We start from the raw sequence: 22,136 nt of genomic DNA, 5'->3' as shown, positions 1-22,136 counted from the left end.
CAGTGGTTCTACTTGGTGCTATCTTTGTGACAAGGCCCACTTTCCGATCCCATCAGGCAGCATTTTGACGAGCACATTTAATGTTGAATAATAACTCGCCAGCCGTATTTCAGAACCTGCACTTTATTTATGATGAGCAGATTTCAGGGGGAAGATGGGAGGGGCAGGGGGTGGATTTTAATGCGCACGCTCATTTTGTCCAACATTAGTATAACATTAAAAGGGCGTTTAAAATATAGGAGAGACTGGAATCCCTTTATTAAAGCGGGTCTCTGATTTCCATACGGTAGGCGACTTGTGACTTCTCTAGTCGCCTGTGAAAAAGAACTGACATAGCTGATCAACTGTAATGCCTTATTACAGCTGAGCTGACATCACGCCTGCTGCCAGAGCCAGCGGCAAAGGTGAAAGGGAGGACATGGAGCATTATTAAAGCTGCAATTTAAACATGCAAAAACGAAACCACACATTTTCTGAATGAACGATGATCTGTAGAACGGAGACATTTATGGCAACATATATATATTTTTTTTGCATGCATGCATTAGGAAATGATGGAAAAATATATCATCTCTGTTTCTGTCCATGCATATTGCTTCTGCACTACAACATTTTTAAAAAATCTGACATGTATTAAACTGATTCCAATATCTTTTTGCAAAAAAGTCTAACTGCCCTTTGGTGTGTTTAATTTTGTGGTACAGGTCTGACTTTTATTCATCAGGTCAGCAAACATACTATCGATTTCATATGAAAGTGCAACAACCCAAGGACTTTAAGCAGTGTGTGGGAAGGGTGATGGAGTCACCATATATTATAAGAAATAAAGTACCCTGTGATTTGCATTAAAAGGATATTGCAAGGCACCCCAGAGTACCAAGACCATATGAAGTGAAGGAGAGGGAGGAAGGGAAAGGGAGGCAGACGGAGGGAGGGAGTCAAAGGGAGGGAGAGCGAGAAGGAGGGAGGGAAAGGCAGGGATAGGGAGGGAGAGCAAGGGTGAGAGGTATAGGGAGGGAGACTGAGGGAGGGAAAGGCACGGAGACAGAGGGAGGGGGAGAGGGAGGCAGAGGGAGAAGGAGGGAGGGAGTGGGAGGTAAAGGGAGGGAGAGGGAGGGAGGGAGGGAGGCAGAGAGAGGGAGGCAAACAGACGGAGGCCTCAGAGAGAGGGAGACCTCAGAGAGAGGGAGAGGGAAGGAGAGCAAGGGAGACAGAGGGAATGAGGGAGAGAGAAGGAGTGAGCGAGAGGGAAACAGAGTGAGCGAGAGGGAAACAGAGTGAGCGAGAGGGAAACAGAGTGAGCGAGAGGGAAACAGAGTGAGCGAGAGGGAAACAGAGTGAGCGAGAGGGAAACAGAGTGAGCGAGAGGGAAACAGAGTGAGCGAGAGGGAAACAGAGTGAGCGAGAGGGAAACAGAGTGAGCGAGAGGGAAACAGAGTGAGCGAGAGGGAAACAGAGTGAGCGAGAGGGACACAGAGTGAGCGAGAGGGAAACAGAGTGAGCGAGAGGGAAACAGAGTGAGCGAGAGGGAAACAGAGTGAGCGAGAGGGACACAGAGTGAGCGAGAGGGACACAGAGTGAGCGAGAGGGACACAGAGTGAGCGAGAGGGAAACAGAGTGAGCGAGAGGGAAACAGAGTGAGCGAGAGGGAAACAGAGTGAGCGAGAGGGAAACAGAGTGAGCGAGAGGGAAACAGAGTGAGCGAGAGGGACACAGAGTGAGCGAGAGGGACAGAGTGAGCGAGAGGGAAACAGAGTGAGCGAGAGGGAAACAGAGTGAGCGAGAGGGAAACAGAGTGAGCGAGAGGGAAACAGAGTGAGCGAGAGGGAAACAGAGTGAGCGAGAGGGAAACAGAGTGAGCGAGAGGGAAACAGAGTGAGCGAGAGGGAAACAGAGTGAGCGAGAGGGAAACAGAGTGAGCGAGAGGGAAACAGAGTGAGCGAGAGGGAAACAGAGTGAGCGAGAGGGAAACAGAGTGAGCGGGAGGGAAACAGAGTGAGCGAGAGGGAAACAGAGTGAGGGAGTGAGCCAGCCAAAGAGAGAGAGTGAGACAGAGTGAGAGAGACAGAGTGAGAGAGACAGAGGGAGAGAGACAGAGGGAGGGAGACAGAGGGAGGGAGACAGAGGGAGGGAGACAGAGGGAGGGAGACAGAGGGAGGGAGACAGAGGGAGGGAGACAGAGGGAGGGAGACAGAGGGAGGGAGACAGAGGGAGGGAGACAGAGGGAGGGAGACAGAGGGAGGGAGACAGAGGGAGGGAGACAGAGGGAGGGAGACAGAGGGAGAGAGAGAGAGAGAGTGAGGGAGAGTGAGAAAGAGAGGGAGGGAGACAGAGAGAGAGATGTGTGTATGCTGGGTCTGGTGGCTCAGTGGACGAAGGCGTCCGCTGCAGGGACCTGTGATCAACCTCTTGGCTGCAGTTTTTTTTGTTGCTCTAGCCCCGCCCCCTTCCCCACTGACCCCACCCCCTTCCCCACTGACCCCGCCCCCACCGGTGCGGCCCTCGGACACAAACCACACTGTAAATTTGGCTCCCGAGAGAAAGTTTGTGAGTACCCATGCCCTAGGTGAATCAGACGATGTGTCATTGTCGAGCTGAGCAGTCTGCTGAACTGATGTAGTTGAGCAGCAATTGCGTTGGTGTAGAAGGAGATGCATCGGTTCTGATCGACGCAAAGTCGTTGATGCGTGGATTCTGCTGGGTCAGAACAGGAAAAGGCAATTCCAAGGGTCCAGGACTGGATTGGCACTACATGGCAAAGCCGGACTCACAGATGTCCCAGAACAGGTGCTGTTGCAGGGTTGTACGAAGTCTTTGATGGCCCCAAGACTGCAGAACAGGGGGCAAATCAGCTAACCCTTGGACTCACTCTGGGGTCAAGTGAGATGGGTTCAGTCCTTTCCTCAGCAGGGCAGATGGTAGCATGCAGCTGGCATCTGGCAGCACATCAGAGCAGAAAAGCAGTTCTTCCAGAGCAGCAGTCCAGCAGAGTGGCAGACCTTTTAGCAGCACAGCAGCCCTTCTTGGCAGGGTTCTTCACAGATCAAGTAGTGTACTGGTCTTGGTAGGGTTAGAGACCAGGTACTTATTCCCAGTTTTGCATTTGAAGAGGGGGTGACTTCAAAGAAGGGTCTTTGAAGTGCACAGAGGTCCTTTTGTCCCAGCGCTAGCTCAAAACTATCAGTATGGGATATGATCCCTTTGTGTTGGAACAAGACACTGCCTATTCAGTTCTAAGTGTCAGCTCCTCCCACCTTCCTGCCCAGGAAATCATCAGAATGCAGATGAGTGCTCAGACACACCAACCTACCTGTGTTTGTGGCTATCTAGAGGGAATGCACAGAGTGAAGCCGTCACCCACCTCAGGCTGCAGGAACACGGAGAAGTAAGAGCAGAGAAATGCCACTACTGAAAAGTGGCATTTCTAAAATAGTAAGTTAAATCCAACTTTACCAGTAAAGAGGACTAATCACTACCATTCAAAAGATATAAAACATGATGAAACTACTCCTTTCTAATCCGGAAATACAGCTTAAAGGTTTATTAAGGAATTTCCAATGTTAACCTGTGAGCGGAGTAGGCCTCACAGGAGTGAAAAACAAGTTACGCGGTTTGTCACTACCAGGACATGTAAAAGTTAGTAGTATGTGTTCTACCTTTTACGTACACAGCCCTTACTTACATAGCCCTATGGGCTACCTAGAACCTACCTTAGGGGTGACTAATGTGTAATAAAAAGGGAGTTTAAGGCTTGGCAAAGGGTTTTAAATGTCAAGTCAAATTGTCAGTAAACTGCACACATAGGTACAGCAGTAGCAGGCCTGAGAAAGGTTTAAATGCTACTTGTGTGGGTGGCTGCTAATAAGTGCCCACTTTATGCTGCTAGATGTTGTGGTTATTGATCTGAAAGTGTGCTGAGTCCTGCTAACCAGGCCCATACCAGTGTGCTTTTCCTCAAACTGTAAATGTGAATTGGTACACCGAATTGCCAAAGTACTTTTACAACCCTGTAAGGCCCTAGTATATGGTACCAGTGGGACCCAGGGCATGGATGCAAAAGGAGTACCATGGCTGCAGCATTTATTGTGCCACCCAAGTGACCAGAGTAAAATTGAAGTCTGCAGGTCTACCATGTCAGCTCTTTGCCTCTCTACCAGGACTTTTAGAAGGGGTACTGAGAGAGTACCCAGGGGCCACAATCACTGTGCATTGCGATAGTATTACATAGAAAGGCACCCCTGACATACCACATAATAGTGTCACCTTGCAATAGTGGCACAATCAATGCTGCAGGCCCACTAGAAGCATTTAATTTACAGGACCTTGGTATATGGTATACCACTTACAAGGGACTTACAAGTAAATTAAACATGCCAAACAGGTGTAAATCAATTATATCATGTTTAGAGGAAAGAGCACATACATTTTAGCACTGGTTGACAGTGGTACAGTGCTCAGAGTCCTAAAGCCAACAAAACAAATTCAGCAAAAAGGAAGTGAAGGCAAAAGGTTTGGGGTGATCCTTCAGAGAGGGCCACTTTCCAACAAGAACCTATGTAGCGTAAAGGTCTGTGATTTCATGATAATGGGAGCTCAAATAATAAAATAGCTTACATATGGAAGAGAAAAATAAACATTTAACTGATTGATTAGTGTGATACAGTATTCTAACCATACAAGTAGTCAATATACCAAACAATGTACTCGTTAGAGATATTTTATACAGAGCAAAAGATTTTGCTGTAATTTTAGACAAGTAAAATGAATGTAGCCACAATTCTGGGCCCCAAAGAAACTTCTTCAACCACTGCATTCAAAAGTAATCTCATTCAGTGAGAATACTTTGACAAAAAAGTTCAATTTGATTGGATTTAGCGGGAGAGATTATGAATTCACGATACTAGATGGGAAGATGGAGGGGAGTGGCTACGACCTGAAGGAAGCTGACTAAACAGCATGCTTCAAAGACAGATATTGCCATGTATGCACAATACACTTCAAATCAGTTTCCCTTACTTTTTTCAGTGTGAACTTTGCTTGCCTGTTTCTTTTCGTGTTAGCTGACACATGGTACCATGTCTATACATAATAATGGGGAAGGGTAGAGACCACCAACAGCCAATAAAGTGATTTTTAAGACAAGTTTGTACATCAGTTTTTTATGTTTCATTTATATCTTGATAACTGGATTTTACCTCATTGCACCTAGTGCAGACAATGAAGCATTTAGTGAAAGCGATGTACATCATAGTGCAGTAATTAAAGTGCCCAAAATTCACTCTGCTCCTCTTCGTGTATTTGAAGGAGTGACTGGATATTGCAGAGCAAGAAGAGTTTAAACATTTAAATATTGTGTTTCTGTTTAGGGAAAAGGGTATGTTTCAGAGTTTACCCTCTACGAGTATGGCTCTATACCCTGAACAGTCTTATGAGCATATGTCCCTACAACAAGTGTTTCTGCAGCTCAATATGTTCTCTTGCTAGCTGAGCCCGCTCAAGGAACAATCATTTGATAACATTCAAATCCCGAAAAGATATAGAATGGGGTGTAGTAATAATATCTGATCTCCAAAGCGAAGTAAAAGCTGCCTTAACATACGATAGCCAGGGGATTCTATACGCCTGCTCAAGGGCCCGGCAATCCGATAGAATCAATCAATGGAGCTTCATCTTCTCCCTTGACTACATCTTAATCCAACACAGTAGTGGGCCAAGAGCCACTATATCTGTTATATGACTAAGCCCAAGTTCCGCAAGCACTGAGAATGCAGGGGTTCTTTGCGGAACTTGCACTATTCGCAGTAAAAACTGTTTTTCTACTACTTGTAATTCATCAGTCTTTACAAACCTTCAAACCATGCTTCATACCTTAATAGGAACAGATATTTTGCCAGAAAGTTTTAGTAAGAAACTAGGAGACCAAGATCACAGTCGACGTGCAAAAATAAAAAAAACACCCCAGTGGATTTAATAAACTCAGATCTTTTTCCCTCTATGAGGGGATTTCCATTATTCTTTGCATCAAATAGCACCCCTAAATATGGGAAGAGAGACTTTGCCAAGGGTGTTACCAGCCACTCTAAAGGTTTTAGAGCTGCTATGACGCGGGCCAACAACCATAACATGGGACTATTAACAGGTAAGTCCAAACTCCCCATGAACTGGACTTGTCCAGGAGTAAGTCCATATCCGTAGCCATACCAGCCATGAGGACCACATCATCGGCATATAACAGCATGGGAAGGGATTGCCCACCTCCGGGCAATCAGCTTTAGCAGACATAAGGACAAGCACCAGCCCATTACATAAAGGCTGGACAAAAATGACGCAAGATACTCTAATGGGCTTTGTTTCAACCCCCTTCAGCCTTTAGCTTAGTCTTCAGCCATGATGTGAGGCATTGTCAGTTGCATTTCCCATTGCACTGGATTATTTTAACCTCACTTTATTTCGATTGACTTTTTAGTTGTAACCATTTGCTTCCAATGGAATGCACCAGGCACAATTTTACATCTGTACCTTATGTCAACATACATTTAATTTTTTTGTGTCATCCATTCATTGTTTATGTAAAGCAATCTTTTAGGTAGAAGCTCGGGAATCTGAATCTACTAGCCAGACACAGGAAAAAAGGCTATTTCAAAACTCGCTTGCTGTTCCTAACCACTTGAAGCCGTGGGCAGGCCTGTGTGTGGCAAAGAAGACATCTTTACCTGCAGTACCAGAGCATTAAATATAACCGTAAATATCCCCTGCAACATAAGACACCAGGCCAGCAGATAAGTTGTCCATGCAGGAATCGTGAAGCTGCACAAGAAAAGAACAGCAAAGAATTCTTGGGGGGAAAAAAACAAACTAGCTGTCCAGAGTGAAGAAAGACAACCAAGATAAGTCAGCAAAAGGAGTGGCTATGCCTGGCCGTACTGTTAAGCCTGTACCTTTCAAGAGACTTTCTATTACACGCTCCTGCGCCTCATTCATACATCCATCCAGCCTTAATCGTGGCCTGATCCAACAGACGGTGGGTGAGAACCCATCACTGTCCTAATGAGCTGCGATGGTGTCTGAAGAGACATACGGCCACATGGTGTCACAAATTATTTTACTCTATGGCGCCATTGTGGTCATTTTGCTGGTTTCATATTCAGTAGCACATGGTGCTTTGTCCTTAACAAAAGGTGGCAAAAGCCTGTAGGTGAGAGAAATTTGCAATCATTGCTGGAGGTCAATGAGCTACTGGGCTAAGATTTGCCCAGTGTGCCTTACGAATTCCTTCTGGCCTTCAGGGACCTTTAGACAGCTATTGCACCAAAGCAGTCAACCAGAACTGGACATCAGGGCATCGGAAAAACACTACCAGAATTTCCTGTTTTGAATATACTGGCTCCTAAATGTTTGCTGGCTTTCCCATACCTTGACAGTGAGGCTGGCAAGGTTCTATGTTATTGAGATCCATTGAAGAACAAGTGTGGAACACCTGTGACAAACAACTACCCGCCTACCCATAATGATTAGCTCAGATAGGGGAATATAACTGTACTCTCAGCTGCCCACCACAGCTCAGCTAAAAGGGCAAAGCACGCTGAGCTTTCCTGACCGAACAGTCATTGAAATCATGATCCCAAACATTACTGGCACACAGTTAAACATGGTAACCTTCGGCTAAGAGATGAAAGTTACTAACTCTCATTGAATGGGGACTTAGGAGATGCTGATTTTTATTCGAGACCTCGGGATTGTGTTAACCTGCCCACAGGAAAATACTCCTCCTGTGGTCTCAGCTCCTGAATATATTAGACAGCTCTGGTATGCTTGACAGCATCTATTTCAACTGGTTTAAAGCCTTGGTGAGTGTATACATATATGTAGTTGTATTCTTTAAAAAATATACCACTAATTGCATGGCGTTTTAACACTGGTGACATAGGGCCGGAGGAAGTTCCTTCTCCTACCTCGCTGCGAAGACCTGGAACTCCCTTTCTCTACATCTTAGGCAATCACTCTCACTGCATCAAGTCAGGAAGGCCCTCAAGAACTGGCTCTTCGACTGAACTGCAGCTCCCCTCATGCCCCCAAGCGCCTTGAGACCCTAACTGGTGACAAGCTGCGCTCCATAAGAACCCTGATTGAGTGGCATACTACACTTTGACTCAAACCTATAACCATCTCAGAGTAAAAGCTTTACTTCTGGACTGCTGTAATTACTGAGGAGACAAAGCACAGACAAAATATTTTGCTAAACATTATCAAGCACCAATACTGGCCCGAGATATCGGAGAAATATCGGTACCAACCACTACTACTTTGATTTCTATGCAGAGGGTTGTTTTCTGTGAAAACTCTAATATGATTTCACTAGTTACTCCCTTTTCTATGCTTAGAACATCTACAGTAACTCTGATTATGTGTTTATGTTAAGTTGTTCTCTTCAAAGGTGATTATAAAAATGTGCAAGAGAGTTTAAGCTTTTTAAGTTATTGGTGGTATGCCGGATACGGTCCCTGGAAGGGGAACCTGGAATCTTGCTTCACATAGCTGCATACCTTGCAAACAAGTCTTACAGTTCACATGAACACTAATATTTAATGCTCGAGGAGTAAGAACATGCAGACAAACGCTAATGGCATGTCTAAACCCGAATGATGTATTAATGAATTCTACATTCGTAAAATTTTTATCTGTGATTGGCAAAAACCTTAAGGTAAACAATATTTAGGTTCCTCCTTTTTTATATTATATAATACTAGAATAATAATGCACATGGTGTTTTAAGCTTTTTACTGCTGATGATATTTTAAAATGTATTTTTGTAAGATTTTAATTAATCAAACAAACTTGACTATGACTATTAAAACACGGTCGCCATTTTCTTACATCACCCAAGTTTTTCCAGTATTATTTAAAAACGCTCAACTTTTTCAGATCATTCAATAACTTTAAATGTTAATCTGCACATGGAGTGTTTTATTACGTACAGTTAGGACACCAGCTAGAAATTGAACCAAAAAAAAGCAAACTACACAGCTGATAGACAATGATGAACTATTAAAACATGTCAAATCTATCCTAAACCTTTTTTATAGGAATGAGTTTGATATGTTTTAACAATGGCAAAAACTTTGCTGCAAAATACTAGACGATATTATAAAAAAAGATATATAGTTCTAACCTCTTCAAGAAGAAGCAAATTGCATTTGCGGTGCAATAGAAAAATATATTTTTTGTGGTCTAGAGAAACCAGTGTAAGTGTGCTCAACCTAGAACCAAATTGGCTACCACTGGCAATCTGGATCTCCTAAAGACAACTGTCCCCACATTTTGAAGGACTAGTTAGGACATGGCTAGATATTACCTGTATGAGACACCTATCACACACAGGGAAAAGCTTAGCAACACCATGTGTAATTAATTATTAAGTGCGTAAAGTAACCTAAAATAGAATAAGAAAACTAAATATCTAGGCTTCAACTTTCCAAGCCACCTTGAGGGCTCCTAAACATATCAAGGTCCTGGAGGGAACTCCCAGACTCTCTCCCTTCAAGTCTGCAAGGCACAACGCTTACAAATGGCGAAATTAGGAAACCAGATCACTGCAAATCCTGCCAAATATTTCCTGTCGTAAACTTTTGATTGACTGGACAGCTAAGCATGAGTTTTCATCCCATCATGCCTGGTGGAAACAGTTTCTATTAAATACTGCTCTCCTATAATTGGATTATCTGCTACAAATTCGAGGTACTTTGGATCCTTGCCAAATGTTATGTTATGGCTAATATATTTATTAAGCGCGTGAATACCCGGAGGTGTCTTGGCGCTGAAAGGTAGAGTAAGCAAGTTCCTGTAAAACGTGGGTCTTTATTTCTCAAATAGCCAGGTTTTCAAGGCCTTCCTGGAGGCAAATAGAGTTGGAAGTGTTCTGATGGAGAAAGGGAATGCATTCCAGAGTTTGGGGGCATTTGCCCAGAAGCTACTGCCATCCCAGCTGAATTTGAAGTCTCTCGGAATGGTTTGCAATTTAACACCTTCAGAGAGCAGATACCTTTTTGGGACATACCAGTAAAGTAGGCGTCTCAGGAACATGGGGCCAGTATCCTGAAGAGCTTTATATGTGATGCAGAGGGCCTTAAAGATGATGCGGTTCCTGACTGGGAGCCAGTGTAGCTTATACTGCGGGTTTCGAACTGATAAGTGCCTATGGATTCACAGCAAAAGCCTTGCGGGCGCATTTTGGCTCATTTGTAGCTTATTTTTTGAAATTTTTTTTATTAGGAAACCTCAGGATTACATCATGTGCAAAGCAGTAAAAGGCCGAGAGGCCATCCAACAGTACCGACAAACCCCAAAACATCGCGCACCACAGGAGAGTTACACTGCGTAATCAGACTCAGCTAGCAATATTAAGGCAAAATTAACAACCAAGATTACCCACAGTGTAGCAGAACATTCGAGGATTCCAATTTGCAGTAAGTTGAAGGATCATACGAAAGGCAATATTGCAACAGCAATTACAGTCTATTGACGCGTCAGGATAGCAGCCTTCAATTGAAAGTACCAGTGGGAGAACAAACGGCAGATAAAACTAGCGGAACTCCATCTATAGCAGTGTCCCATCCACAAAGCAGCAATGCTAGCAGGATCTATTACTAGGAAGGGACACAAACAATGTTACACCCATGGGACCCATACCCCAGACTACAACTATGAGAAAGAGAAAGAGGAAATATGGATCAAGAAAAGAAGAGCAAAGGAAAGGAAAGAACGGGCCATAGAGACAAAGAGAACACAAAAGACACGTCCCAGCACCACCCCCCACCCTGCATGCAGCGGAAGGCCACGGCCCACCCCCCCCCATAGACATGCCTGTCGCCCCAGAAACCCCACAGAAGGGAAAATAGGAGGAGGGCCCAAGCACCGGCCCCTAACCCGCCTCCCTCCCCGCCCATCCTGAGTGACCAAAGTGAACCCACCAAAATGGAGGGCACACAACAATACAGAATCGTCCCAAGCATCCCAAAGCACCATCGTAAGCAATATGTTTATCCAGCACCAGAGACATCCATCACGCAAACAAGTCTAGGATCAGCCTTGGCCCGTACGAACCAGGACAGCGAAACTTCGTGCATCGGGAAAAAACAAAGTCGATGAGTCCGCAGTCCCTCTTGTAGCCATTGTAGCAGCAGGATAGAGTGTAAAAATCCACACGGCATAGTAGCTCCACAGCGTTCTAGCGATCAATGGAGGCAGGTGATGCGGTTCCGGAACGTAGGCAGATAGACAGAAAGCCTCCCGATCAGCAAACGTAGTAGGTCGGTCACAATTTCCAGCAAGGTCGTTGTCCGGTTGCACACACATTAGAGGATTCCGGTCGCCAACAGACCGGGAAAGCACAGGCTCCGGTTCGACAGCGTAGTCATCCGCTGTCACACAACTCGCCGACACCCGTGGGGAAGCCACATGAGTCCAGCCACTGAGCAGCGCAGAGTGCAGGTCTTTAATGGCCAGCAGGACGTCCCATGTTGTAGGGTTAATGCACAGTCCGCCAGCGTGCATGGCGGCGTACGTTGCTCACTTCGTTCACAGGGAAATCCAATGCTGGCAGGGACACACAGCCCCAGGCGTGCCCACAGTTCCCTCTAAAGAGCGATGCAAGGAGACCCACCGGTCGCCGACATTTTCCGGGGCAGGTCGGGGCTGGAACGGCCGGCAGGCAGGCACGCCGAGGGAGCAGGCAAAACAGATTCCAGCTAAAACCGATAGCAAGCAGCACAAGTGGCGCCAGTGCTGGTCCACAGTCGGCAATCTCCGGTCCCGGGCGGTGATGAACCCGGTCCGACCACCGGGCAAAGATGGCCGGCCGGGGCCGTTGTTATTCAATCGGACTCCGGCTGTTATATCAGGCGAGGTCCCGGCTCACACCGTGGGAGGGCCGGGAAATCAGAGACGACTGAACTCGGTCGGGGAAGACCGATCTCGACCAGGAGAAACACCGCCGGACTCAGGAAACACTCATCAGTGCAGGGCCGCTATCGGGACGCAGGATGGGTGTCAGGATAGTGCGGGAGGAAAGGCGATCGACGGAGCCGGGCTTCTATGCGGCCATCTTGGCCGCCGTCTCGGCTCCTCCCCCCATTTGTAGCTTATTGAGTTGTTTTTCAGCATTTCAAGATAAAGACCATTACAGTAATCTAGCTTTGCAAGAATTAGAGAAGAAATCAGTTTCCTGCTATCCGTGGGGATAAAAGGTAGTATTTTTTTAATGTTCTTAGCAAAAAAAAAAAAAAAAACTTGATGAGGAGATGGCATTAACCTGTGCTTTGAAAATCAAGATTTTCACAAGAAGCACATGGATTTAAAACAAAGGACCGGCTAAAAGGCTCAGTGTGTATTGCATACCCTGAAATATTGAGCTTTCAGCTGCGTACAGCATGTTTTTCTGATATTTAGACGATTGAATTTAGCATCACGCAGTTCTGGTGCCCAGTTTCACCTATGTATACATCACCCAGGTAGCCATACCCAACCTGCACAGTGGCACTCTCTAAATCAGTGTCAAAGCTCAGTTTCTTTAGGTAATTACAGGCTCCCTCTACATAAGAACATTGACACTACACATCGGATTATTCAAACTCCTTAACAGTGAGGTCAAGCTATGTTTCTGTGTAGTCTATTCCCATTTTGGTGCAGTCTTGACCCACATTGGTGCAGTTCTGTTCCATTTCAGTGCAGTCCACTTCAACTTCAGTGTACTCTACATTCTTATAGGTGCAGCACATCCCCTCCCCTCCCCTCTGAGTGGTCAAGCTCCAAATCAATAAAGTCAAGCCCCATGCCAGTACAGTAAGTTAAAATTGAGGAGGATTCTTTTTTGAGGGTCCATTCAGTCTGACTCTGTCCACTGACATTTTGGAGGCATAAAAATACAGAAATATAAGCGCCTCTGGTGTAACATATCACATTGTCACTCTAATCAGACAAGTCAGCCTAGCCATCGGTCCCAAATTCAAGGAAGCTACACATCCATACATTACTTGGAGAATACCATCCAACAGTGGGGGAACCAGTTCATATTTGCAATTCGTCACTCAAACCAGGAGCACCAAAAGAATGATAAACCAGCCGATCCTCACTTTCACATCATCTTCCTTAGCAGCATAAAAGGAAGCATTTCGGAATTATGGGTAACCTCAAAAGTTGTTAAACGGTCTGGTTGCAGTAACTCAAGGAAAAGGTAGCATACACCAGCTATTGACATCCATTAAGGGCCTGTATAAACCACCTCAATCACTGTTGCTTGACTCAGAGGTACAACAGATGTACTTCCTGCACCAATTCATAATAGGAAGAATGCCTCTACTAAATAATGGGTGGAATACTGAGCAGGGGCATGTCAGATTGTTTTCAATGATTGAAAATGGTTAAATATGCGCCGCTTGGAGTGATGTCTTGTGGAGGAAGAATAACACAGCCATTGTATTCCAGTTCCTATCAACTTTCCTTGTGTAGCCAGTAGATGCGAGTATCCTCTGGTGGATTACCTCTGGCTTTCTTGGGAAAAGAGGAGTTTTGCTGCAGTCATCCCAGATAATAGGGAATCCATCCTGATATATATATATATATATATATCTCCGAACCTCTCTGCAGTGCCCAGCCGGAACACAGCCAAAGGACGAAATACAGACTCCAGGTTTTGTAGAAATGCAGGTCTTTTATTTTTCAAAGTTTTGTCAGACGCGTTTCGAATACCTCCGTATTCTTTCTCAATCGACAAACAGATGGTCCGCTTTTAGTTTTTATACATTTTTTGGTGTGATGCTTTCACCTCATCTAAGTGATATAGAGATAGAGGAAATACTGTATACATATGCATGCTGGGACTTGTAGTTTTAAAACAAGCCTAAAATCAATTACTTGGCATATTGACTTGAAACAACATTACAGCACGAATGCCGGTTCATTTGTGATGTATATAACGTAATGCACAATTGTATTGGACTATTGGCACAATACACATTATAGTTTGATAGGTTGGCCACTTTCAGTGTATAATTCAATGCATATGCATGAATGCACATGTAAAATATGTCATACAAAAATATATATCTCTCTTTTAAAAAAAAAAAGATATATATAATAAATATGCATGTCATATATACAATATACAATATAAAAATAGAAATGTACTGTAAAAATATTGGTACTCCACAATTAAATACACATGTATCCCGGAATGAATTCCTGATTTCATATGGGCCTAACCTCATTGATCTGGACTAGTCAAGATAAAAAATGTGCAAATGGGGCAATGTGCAAAAATACAAAACAAGTGCAAAATTATTTTATAGCAGCATGGAAGTATTTCCTCAAATAAAGTGCTAACAATTGAAGTGATATTTACCCAACTTCATCAATTCAGTGCTCCTATTTAAGAAAAAATCTTGATTTTAGCAAGATATGTGTTTTTAAAAGTTATAAGATAAAAATAATTTATGCTTATAATGTGAAAGACTAAAACCAATATTGAGATGAATGGAAAAGAAACTGGGGCCACAGTGATATTATCAGGCTTAATAATAAGATACAGGAGTTTGAAATACATATCGGAGAAATCTAACTAATGGATAGGACCTCAAAGGAAATGATGCAGGTCCTCAGTATTGTTCAAACCATTAGGCTGTCTGCTATCTAATTCTACAATAAATTTGGATTCCAGCTGCCGCAGGCACTTCTCTCTATTACCACCACGCGGATTTTCCTTTACAGCTCCGATGACAAAATATTTTAAATCTGCTAGATTGTTTTGGTGGATTGCCTTAAAGTGTCTTGCGACCGGATACGTGCTATCGTTATTCACGATAGCACGCAAGTGTTGCAGAATTCTGACGTGTACTTGCTGCTTGGTACTACCCACATATCTGAGCCCGCAAGTGCACGTCAGAAAGTAAACTGCATATTCAGTTTTGCAGTCATAGCATCCCTGAATTTTCAGTTCCTTCGGGCTGAATGGTGTAGTGTATTTTTTAGTTGTCATGCCAAACTTACAAGCCCGACAGGACGAGCATTTGTAAAAACCCTGTTTTTCTGGTAACCAAGGAGTACTTTTCTTTTTGGTACCGAGATCTGGGATGCTTTTGGCTATTTCACTTCTCATGGAGATGCCTCTACGATAAGTTATTGTGGGTTTTTGAGGCAACTCCGGTGTCATGACTGCATCTGTCTATCGACCAGTTTCGATTGATTATTGATCGAATTTGGCGATGCTGGTTATTATCTACAAACTGCCATAAGACATGATCATAATGACTGAGAAACTTCCTAGTCAGACGGTTGTGTATGACGTTTGACATACATTCCTTTCAAGAGTACACATATGTCAGCACTCTTACCTGAATAGACCGATAACACCCATGAAGAGTGAAATGTCTTATTAATAGAAGGAACTAAGAGGCTTTTTACTCGGAAACATATAGCTCAGTTCTGCTGTCTTGAACTGTATGCCTTCCTTTTTTTGCTGGTGTAACAAGCAATCTAATAATTGCTTCCTTGTACCAGATACACTATTGTTCTTGCCATTGGCTTCAGCTTCAAGATTGCAAGATGTATGGAGAGCCTCACTTGTGGAATAGAGGTGTCAATGTTTAAAGTTCTTATCACAATATCAACTAAAGAAATTGAGGAAAGTATGTTCCATATTCTGTCATTGTGCTGTAAGCATCTTTCTTTGATGTTACTTGATTATGGCATATTCTCAACCTTATCCTCATCGACGCTCATGATGAGCTCAGCTCGTCCTGAGCCACGGTGCTCGTGTGCTCATGACGAGCTGAGCTCATCATGACCATTGGAACGCCCGCACGCTGGGCTAATTCCCCTGATGTGCGAGCGTTCTGAAGAATCGGGTGTGTTCATGACGAATTCAGCTCGTCATGAGCACGGGGGCGCCGAGCGCGCCCCCTCTCCCCCCAGCACAGCTGGGGAATCAGCCCAGCATGCAAGGGGTTAATCTCAAATGCAGTCTACGCCACAGGATTAGCGGTGTCTGTCCAAGACCCATCCTTTCAAAGTGTTTTTTTACTTCTGTGACACTGGTACCTTTGTCAGAGGTCTTCCATGTGGTGGACGCACTGCTAAGGCTTAGAGTAGTTACCGGTGAGGGGCATCACTGTGAGCTACGATTGTAGCGGCTGAATACATTCTCCTGGGGAAACAACGGTTGGTCTGGGACACCGCCTGATTTCTCAGTATGATGATAAAGATGATGTCTTCTTCCTTTTCCTTGTACGCACCAAGAGAGAGAGAGAAACTTAAGGACCAAAGCTCATTCTCCCGGATGATTATACCAAAACAGAAAAAGGTACATGGGCCACTTATCTAGGAGAATCATGATCTATGGACTCACCTCCTTCATAGCAGATATATTTAGATATTACGGGAAAACCCCTCACTGACAATTAATAGTGGCATGCTTCATCATAGGTGCCTTCCCTTTGTTCGGGAGGTGAGTATCACCCGAATGGGCTCAATCATTGCTTGTGAGCTCTATATAAATTGTTGTATCTGGATAAATGCAGGGATCCAGCTTATTGTTTAAAAAAGGCTATGGGCATACCCTAAAGATCTCTCTTTATTTCCGGGGGGCCTATGTTAAAATATGTTGTGAGGATGTGTTATCACACTTAATGATGCATACAGTCCACTCATTAATAGGTATAACCTACGTTTTTCAGCCAAGTTACAAAAGCCTATAAGGGTCTCCGGATTCCTTTAGGACTTGTAGATTCCCTGCCTATATGATTCTGATTAGTGTCAAGCAAGCAAATGTAAGCAGGGCATAAGGCTCTCATACCGGTTTATTTCTTCAAAATCGCCCATCATGGACAAATATTTCCAGCTTGGTTGAGGAGAGCAGACAGTAGTAGAGCAGAGGTACTGTCCTTTTAACAAAAGCTTGACTATAGGGAAGTGCCTAACCCCTCTGAACTGCTAAAACAGGACACATGTGCTGGGTTGGCAGATGTACAAATACACACTCTAATATTTATGAATATTAAAGAAGATTCACATTCCCAGTTTCTTTCTCCTTTTATACTGGAGAATAAAAAAGTGTTCTTCAGCTCAGCTGCTACACGAAAGCTTAGTTTCAATTCAAATGGGATATTTTAAAGAATATAAGAAATGTTGCCTTGAGATAGCAACCTGTTTAAACATATATTATGGGATTAATTTTCTCTTTGATATAAGTACTATTGAATCCCTCGACACAAGCAGGGATAGTCTATGTTTAAGAACATTCATACACATTCAACCATGGAGATGCCACAAACATCAAAACAAATCAAAATAAATAAAACTACTAGAGTTAGTGAGATACAGTATGCTAGAATTATGAACAGATACTGCCTCACTCCACATCAAGTGAGTGGTCTAGGAGACCTTCAACATATAAACCCATACACATCCCAGGTCTCCTCTAGTCAAGCACTGTGCTTGGCCTCATAGGTGAAGTGGGCTTCACCCTACTGTTCATGCCCTGGATAATTCAGTGAAGACTGCCCTGTGATATGGGGAAAAAGACTATTCAGACAAGGTCAATCCATGACAAATAGGTAGCTGTACAGCTGGGGTGTAGGCCATCTTCAATATACACAATGTCCAAGACTATCATTCGTATAGTGCTCCGAAAACTAAGAGAGAAGATAGCTCATGTCATGAAGTGGGATTCCAAACAAGTCCCAATAATGTTAAATGCCCAAATAATGTTTGTCTCTTGTTCTTCAGCTAATTCGAACACTTTTCTACTAACACCATTTACCTTCCCGGATATCTAGAAGTTTCTGGAACATGAATTTGTAGCTTTTTGTGAGTAACTCCTCATCAGGGCCGAAGAGCTTCACTTTGGCGCTATGGCCACCACTTCCACTCCATGAGGTACCATGTACTGCTCCAAATGAGGTGACCACCTCACCTCGACTTCCACGTGTGCCATACTTCTGAGAGGGGGTAGCACTGGAAGAGAACAGAAGAACGTGAATTGGAGTGAGAAAAATCAAAAGTTTACAGAAGAAGACGGACTGTATCCTGCCTGGTTCACTGATTACCTGATAAAAACAGTAAACCCCGAGTCATATCTTTATTCTCAGGAGATTACCAATCTACCGACACCACCAGGAAGTGCCTTAGATAGGCATGATCTTCTGGGTTTGAAAAGTCTATATGTACCTTACTAGATAAACTGTGTGAAACACCATTAAGTCAAGGACTATGCAAAAAAAAATCAAAAAATGGATTAGCATAACTACACTGGAAATACAAAGCTCAGTGTTTGAAATCCAGCTAGAACGAAAAGCAGCAGAGGAAGAAAATGTTGGTACCTTTTGCACAAATCACTTCCATTGTAACAATTAAGAAATGTATGCTGGATTAATTTTTACCAATGAACAGCAAAGTATGATTGGGGAAACTACCAAACATTTCTCTGAATACCCACTTATTAGTAAGACAAACTTTCACGACCCACCTAGCTTTAATGGATATGAGGCAGGCAATTTGTTTAATGTTTAATGTTTAAAGCATCGTGTGGTGGTGCTTTTTCATTTACAGACCACTTCTTCCATTGACCGGGCCACTACATTAGCACAGACATACAGCTTTACTGATAAAACTATAGTGCACACAAATGATAATGTGTGGAAATTGGGTTTCAGTGAATATAAATTATATGTACATCACCAAGTAAAGGGTCTTGATTTGTTCTGATCCTACTAAATCTTGATTTCCATCACACTTCAAAATCAACAAAAAAAGTAATTCATTTTTGCTTTCCTAACAGCTGAATGTGTACAGTTGATTTACAGGTATTTATATTTTGTTATGTTATGAACAAATGAGGTCCTACAGTCTTTCCTTTCACACTTCATGTACCTCAGCAAGATTCTCACATAATTCACTTTACTTATCATTCTCTGACTGCAAAGTGGGAAGAGTTTGTGAACACCAGTCCCACATAATTCACTTTACTTATCTTTCTCTGACTGCAAAGTGAGAAGAGTTTGTGAACACCAGTCCCACTCTTTAAAAAAATAGGACACACAAGACATAGCCTGACATTTGACCTCTGTCTTTGAGGCGCTGCAAATGTGATAAGATAATTACAGAATTTAAATGCAAATTTATTTATTGCTTGAATTTTTGCAACCCGCCAAAAATCAGCTCGCAACCCACAGTTTGGGAAACACTGCTAAAGAAAGGATGCCTCTTATCTAGTGCTTTCCAACTATATGCTAGTGAAGCTGTGCACAATATGTAAGCTGACCTTTACTTGAAACTTCTGATTGCAGCCTCTCCTTTTTTCTTTCAAATATCCTCTCCTCACTTTTCATGCCCGAAACACAGATACTCTCTGAGCACAGCCTTGTCTAAGTCACATGCATGTTTGCCTTTATCTCTATTAATGCATTTCTGCAATTTGCCCACAACTCATTTCAAAGATCTCAACCTAGCCTTATTTGTTATACCCCTGCAACCTCACAATATCGAATGTCCTCTAGCTCATCTATCCACTGGATCCATCGTACCAACTGTCTGCACACTGATGTTCTAACTCATATTAATTTAATCCACCTCAAAGAAACTGGAGTGAATGCATGGAATGGTTTGCTTGAGAGCATAAAACTAATCTGAATAACCAATTACCATAACCATTGGATTAATCACTTACATTGGGTTCCAGAGTAGAGTGCTACCTGCGTAAAGCACTTCAACACCTTGTCATGGGAAGTAAAGGCTTTATAAATGCAATTAGAATACAATGCAATATGTAAAGTCTCCAGTAATTTGCCAGCACTGGGGTATGAAATATTAAAATGGTATTCTACTTGAATTGGCTCCAACTCGAAGAGTCTGCCCCTAATATGACCACCAGCTCTGAAGCCCATTCTACGTCATTTTGCACTGTAACTAACACCACTGAATGCTAGTAGCGGTTCAACATTTCCAGTTGGACTTACCTCTACAGTGGATATGTTTGGGAACACTTGAACTGTGACCTACTTTCTGGCAGATGCCAATTTGTGTACATTAACATATAAAAGTTCTATAACCTTGACTTTGGAGTTTTTAAGATGAAGGGAGATTATATGTATTGGGCACAGCTGCAATACATGTATAATTAGAAAGAAAGATACAGAATCATTCTTTCTTTAGAATAAAATGTGTCAGCTGTAGATTTCGGGTATTCGGTTTTGGCTATTGATCTTTAACTGTTGATTATTTTAACTATCAATTACGTGTTGATTACAACACAAAGATGGTCATCATGCACACTAAGACTAGCGATGTTAGACCTTTTAGATTCAATCATTTTGATTGCATGGTAGCATGGTAGTAAGTACATAGCTTAGCTTCCTACATCAGGGTGCCGGCAGAGGGAAAACTGTTTAGAAGTACACAGCGTTCAGGTCTACATCCCGGAGGACGACCTCGCGATGAGTTTAAGCCTTAGTTTAGTATTAATGCACCCAGCGAAGATACCACTTTTATAAGAAATCAGTAAAACAAAGAACAACCCCACCTCCCCCAGACCACCCTCCACCCTCCCTCCGCATCAGTTCGAGCCAGACTAATCCACTGCACCACAACCACCAGGTGCAATGGTCAATCATCTAGCAATTTGATCTGTGGATGCACCAGGTGGCTCTAATGGTATGAGCTGTAAGATTTTCAGATATTTCAGGAACGTTACTTCACTCATATCCTTGGTAAAAATCTGCAAGTAAGGGGCCCATAGTTTCGCAAATTCTTTTCCTTTTCCTTCTACGCTAAGCGAGAAGCGCTCCATTATTAAAAGTTGCCAGTCAGTGGATCCAATCTCGAGGATCTGGGACTATCGAAGACCCCCAATGCGCTTAGAGCACCTGACTCGCTGCAAGTAATGCCATAGCGATCTGCTTGCCCCTCAGTGACTTCAGCGGAAAGAACCTAGGGTGGGGGAAGACCCAGTACTGTATGTTCAGGAACACGTAGCAATGTACTCTGAAATGCTGCATCAACATCGTCAATGATTGCTGACCAATATCGCACCAGTTTCGGACAATGTCAAAGCAAATGCACCAGGGTACCAGTAAGACCAAACCCCCGCCAGCAGAGGTCTGACTTGGGCCTGTCCCAACATTTAACGTGCGATGGAGTATAATACCAGTAAGTAACCACTTTATATGCAGATTCCGTTCCTGCCGTATTGGAAGCAGTGTGATGTGCTCAATACAAAATGTGTTCCCACTCTTTATGTGATAAGGGCCTCCCCAGTTCAGTCTCCCATCTTACTTGGGCTTTTGTGCAGTCTCTCTTCGGATGTGTAGTGATCATGGCGTAAAGTTCAGATATGAGTTTACGATCATCTTTTTTACACACCAGCCACTTTTCAAAGGTTGACAGGGGGCAAAACATTGGGGCAAAGTTCTCAGGTCGTGTAACCCAATGTGCGACTTGTGAGTAGTGGAAGGCATCTGAAGGTGGTAGATCATAGTCTTTACGCAACTGGGGAAAAGGAATCAAGCCCTCAACATCAAAAAGGGAACCCACTCTCTTGCAACCCTCCTCCCTCCAGCGATGGAAGATCGGCGACGCACATCCTGGCTGAAAGTCGGGATTATCTACGATGGGGGACATAGGAGAAGGAAATGTGGTCCAACCTTTCGGGCCTGCTAGCCGGTCCCACACCTTGAGAGTCGGGGAAGTAACCCGGGAGGAATTTAGTCCCCACGCTCTATGCTTGCGCGGGAGCCACAGTTCGCGCCATATGTTCCGTCGGGCCACTGATTGGTCCATAAAGTTCCAGTGTTTGCTGGATAGGGGCCTGTTCCATTCAGCGATGTAGCGGAGGCATGTCGCCTGGTAATAGGCACCCACCAGCGGGAAGCCTAGCCCTCCCTGTGCCTTCGAGGAGGTTATGTGCACAAACGCGAGGCACGGCTTCTTGTTTTCCCACAGAAACTTATTGAGAAGTCCTTGCAATTTCCGAAGTGTGCCCAGCGGTGGGCTCAAAGATAGCATTTGGAAGATGTACAGGATGCGTGGGAGCACTGTCATCTTCACCGCCGCCATCCTCCCGTACCATGCCAACTTGAGACGCGACCAGGCAG

At 43.8% G+C, this 22,136-nt stretch overlaps 1 protein-coding gene across 1 annotated transcript in view; it reads right to left on the bottom strand.

The window, feature by feature from the left end:
- POLA2 (DNA polymerase alpha 2, accessory subunit) overlaps positions 1-22,136 on the bottom strand; it is a 288,530-nt gene that overhangs the window by 184,460 nt on the left and 81,934 nt on the right. The window contains exon 6 of the mRNA XM_086938034.1: positions 17,810-18,003. Within this exon, the coding sequence (XP_086794160.1) occupies positions 17,810-18,003 (194 nt within the window). The remainder of the gene's footprint in view (positions 1-17,809; positions 18,004-22,136) is intronic.

Source organism: Lissotriton vulgaris, chromosome 9, assembly GCF_964263255.1.
Source record: "Lissotriton vulgaris chromosome 9, aLisVul1.2, whole genome shotgun sequence".
NCBI lineage: Eukaryota > Metazoa > Chordata > Amphibia > Caudata > Salamandridae > Lissotriton > Lissotriton vulgaris.
Note: the sequence above shows the minus strand (reverse complement) of the source record. Positions and strands in the feature narration are given on the sequence as shown.